General features: G+C 39.9%; 1 protein-coding gene across 1 annotated transcript; it reads right to left on the bottom strand.

Moving 5' to 3' along the window:
- Positions 1–307: 307 nt before the first annotated feature.
- LOC120715247 (NACHT, LRR and PYD domains-containing protein 1 homolog) lies at positions 308–2,723 on the bottom strand. The gene is made up of 4 exons (XM_040002105.1): positions 2,030–2,723; positions 1,472–1,591; positions 1,233–1,374; positions 308–1,089 (listed from the first exon to the last, which is right to left on the bottom strand). Exons 1-4 carry the CDS (start codon positions 2,231–2,233, stop codon positions 770–772), a joined length of 786 nt encoding a protein of 261 aa, XP_039858039.1. The 5' UTR covers positions 2,234–2,723; the 3' UTR covers positions 308–769.
- Positions 2,724–3,642: the final 919 nt, after the last annotated feature.

The following is a 3,642-nucleotide window of genomic DNA, read 5'->3' as shown; positions in this document are numbered from 1 at the left end:
AGTTAATGTTTTAAATTTGTAAATTTGTTGTATTAGATTTATTATATTATTGTGGTGTTAATGAAGCTGCAGGCACAGCTCCTTTCAGCATGGCCGGAGGAGAGGTGTACTGGCAGTCGCGTGACACACACAGATCAGACACTTATTTCTGTGTTGCAGATGTGCGGTAAAGAGCCAAAGACCCAAGTGCTGTCTCCTGCCTCTTACTTTCACGCCAGAACACAACGCAATGACGGGTGTAACACATGAACGGGTTACACGAACAGGAAGCTCAAACTGTTTAAAAACATGAATTCAAACTCCAGCATAAGAAAGCAAACAGCAAAACTTTATTTATACAGGCAGAAACACAAAATGCTGCTCAAAGCAGAAGGTAGCACAGACGAGAACCTCAGTAATCAGATTGTAAACACTGATCATGTGATTCAACATGTTATTCCAGCATTAAAGGTAAAAACAGCTTCAGTTATATTGTTGGAAACAGATGCCGGTCACAGATAACTTGAGGTGTTACTCTTCAACCTGTAGATGTGGTTCAGCATCTACAGGTTGGAGCTTCACATATTTCCTGGTTTGTGCACTAATAATGAGCAGCCCAGAGACTTACTGAGGTCCCAGACTCTGCTTCAGCCCATCCAATGTCCTGCTCAGCTTCTAGTCAGAGTCCAGGTTTTAATAAGAACTAAAGTCCAGTTTCCAACACACACATGAAGATCACAATAATGACACTGTCAGTGGTCTTTGAGATTTATTAGAAATCTGTCTTCATTCACATTAAGTTCAGCTCTGTGAAAAGGCATGGATCCTCCTCACAGAGAGCAACGATCAGAAGTGAGGTGGCTGTACTTCCTTTTCGTCGCACTGTGTCAATAACGTCTCGTGCTTTATCTGCTTTGCTCTGCTGTGATCTGACTGATTCCATCTCCTGATCATTGATAATATGCTGCTCCAGGAGTTTATCCAGACGTTGGTTTAAAACAGGTTCAGACACTCTTTCAATAAACTGTGAGCGAACTGTGAGCAGCCTCTCAGCTGCTGGGACTCGGGCCTCAGCTGGGACACTCCTCATTAAGGTTTCTGTTCTTGGTGCTGAAGGAACAAAGATAGATAGACATTTAACAGCACTCTGAACTGAGGATGAAAAGAGAAGTATGAATTCAGTTTAAGTTTTATAAAATATAAAATAAAAAGTTTGTAGGGTAATTTCTGCTGGTATTTGGCAGGAATCTTACCTGGCAGGCAAACAGATGATTTCCAGATTTCATTCCCCTCTTGGTCTTTGACTATCAGACTCACAAACCCTGAATTTGTATTCAGGAAAACTTGAAATGTTGGATGGTAATTTGGGCCAGACTTTGAGCGAAACTGTGTTTGCTAAACAACAACAGAAAGGTGCCATTTTCATGACGAGTGGGTTATCCAGGACTTTCATTTCATTTCAGCAGCATATAGTTTCTAACTGCTGACTCACCTTCGGCTGTATTATCCTGCTCTCAGGGTCACAGTGGACACTGTACCTTTGACCGAAGCTGAAAAGACAGTCAGCAGGGGTCTGGAGGTATTCAGCATCATCGTGTTGTTGGGCAGACACCTGCAGTGACAGGACAGTTTATTATGCTGGTAACGTTAATAAGTCTATTCACCTGTAGAGCTCATTTAAACATATCAGGTGTAGAATATCATGTGTCAGTATGAATCAAAAACAATCATTCTTGAGATAGAATAGCTTTGCAGAGAAAAAAAAGCTCCATGATTTTATTTTTATCAGTGAAGTGTCATATCTGACATTATGGGTCACAAACATCAAATGTTCACAGCTTAGGGTCATTACTGGGAGTGAATAAAGAAGAGCAGTGATTGGTCAACAATGTGGGTAAGAAAAGTTAAATGGAGCCTGACTCTTTGTCTCAGGTAATCAGAGTGGAGTGACCAGTAAACCTGTACATAACTTTAGTTTATTATCAGAAAGCTGCTGAGAATCATTTGGATTCTGAGAGGACCACAGAGTGAAGATGATGAAACTATTTACCTCTGACAATGGGATATTTTCCTGGAGTAGAAACACGTTGATTCTTGCAGGCTCTGAAGGTCGGAAGAACAGCAGAACTTGGCCATTTACTGTTATGTTCAGGAGCCGCTTAAAATCATCCCAGATGACGCCCCACCCAGAGAGGTGAGGAACCTTCACAACCACATGGGTGGCAGTGATCTCCAGCGGCTCCAAGATGCTCATCCCATCATCAGAGATGAGGGCAACAGACAGCAGGCCATCAACACACAGCGCTGTGAAAGGAAAGAGCTTTTCATTCTGAGAGTTCAGATTTACTTCTCACCTTATCTGAGGATTACATCTCCTGCAAACAAGTTCACCTCCATCCTTTTTTGTTATAAATGTGAACAGCCCAAAACTTTTGCATTATTTATTACATAAAGCTCAGAACTAGGCATCAGTTATGTTACACGTTTGTGCAGTTATATATGTTCTTGGTTTGTAATTTATTTGAAAGCCTGATGCTTAACATTGTCCACCCCAGCTGTGAAACTCAGAAACCAGCCTTACTTGTTATCATCTATCGTCCACCTGGGCCTTACACTATGGAGTTAAATCAGGGCCATAATGTTTGTGTAGTTAAAAGAAAAATTTGAAATCGAAAATATGTAAACTGAAAGCAAAAGTCACATTTTTAGAGTGAACTTTGAAAAAGAAAGAGTTGGATTTAAAATAAAATCAAACGTTTTGAATATTTGTATTATTTCTCTGAGTAAACTTTATTTAAAAAATTTTCAGTAATCTACTTTTCATTATTATTATTTTTTAAAAAATCTATTCATTCTCAGATTACATTTTTTCAGATTCAGATCTTTTAAATTAATGTACAAAAAAAAATTCTTCAGGTTCGGATTTTTCTCTCAGCTTCAATTTTTTTTTCACTTTCAGATCTCTATTTTTCAGTTACAGACTTTTGGCCCTGTTTTGGCCTGGTGGGCGTGGCTACACAGAGAGGGGCGGGGAATCATGAGTGACAGCAGACCGCTGCAGGCTCAAGATGGTCCATTTTTCATGTTGCCTTCAGGAAACCTGGGAATGAACATAATTTATCAAACACCTCCTGCACTGTATTATTTGATAATGTTTAGAAAACATGTCATGCATAACTGCTAAAACTCAGTTACTAAAGCTCTTTCAAGCAGTAATGTGTACAAATTACGCCGTAACTGATCAATTATGAGACGTTTTCCCAGCCACTACGTGAGAAGTGGTCATTTCCCATACTCTCAAAGTAGCGCGCAGGGTGGGGGCTGCTGTTAACTTGTCCCTCAGTGAACGATGGCGTCGTCTTCCAGCAACTCTGCTGGCGCGAACAATCAGGTGAGTGTTTAAGTTTGGAACAATTACACTGCAGTCTGTGAATACTACGAATTTAAGAAGTGGCTATTGTTACGGTTAATTTTTCGGCTATTCTGTTTTTTTATTTTATAACGTTTTTTGCTGAAATGCTAGCTCAACAGAAACGCCTCGCTATCATATTCGGCTGAAACTAGTTGATCTGTAAGCTTGGAGATCAACAAAGTTACTTAAGTAACGTAAAATTCTTTGTATTTAATTTAGGAGCAGCTAAAAAGGAGGAATGCTTCAGCGGA

The sequence above is a fragment of the Simochromis diagramma genome, unplaced genomic scaffold (assembly GCF_900408965.1).
Source record: "Simochromis diagramma unplaced genomic scaffold, fSimDia1.1 OVJJ01000587.1, whole genome shotgun sequence".
NCBI lineage: Eukaryota > Metazoa > Chordata > Actinopteri > Cichliformes > Cichlidae > Simochromis > Simochromis diagramma.
The sequence above is the reverse complement of the archived record's forward strand: the minus strand, read 5'-3'. Positions and strand labels throughout refer to the sequence as shown.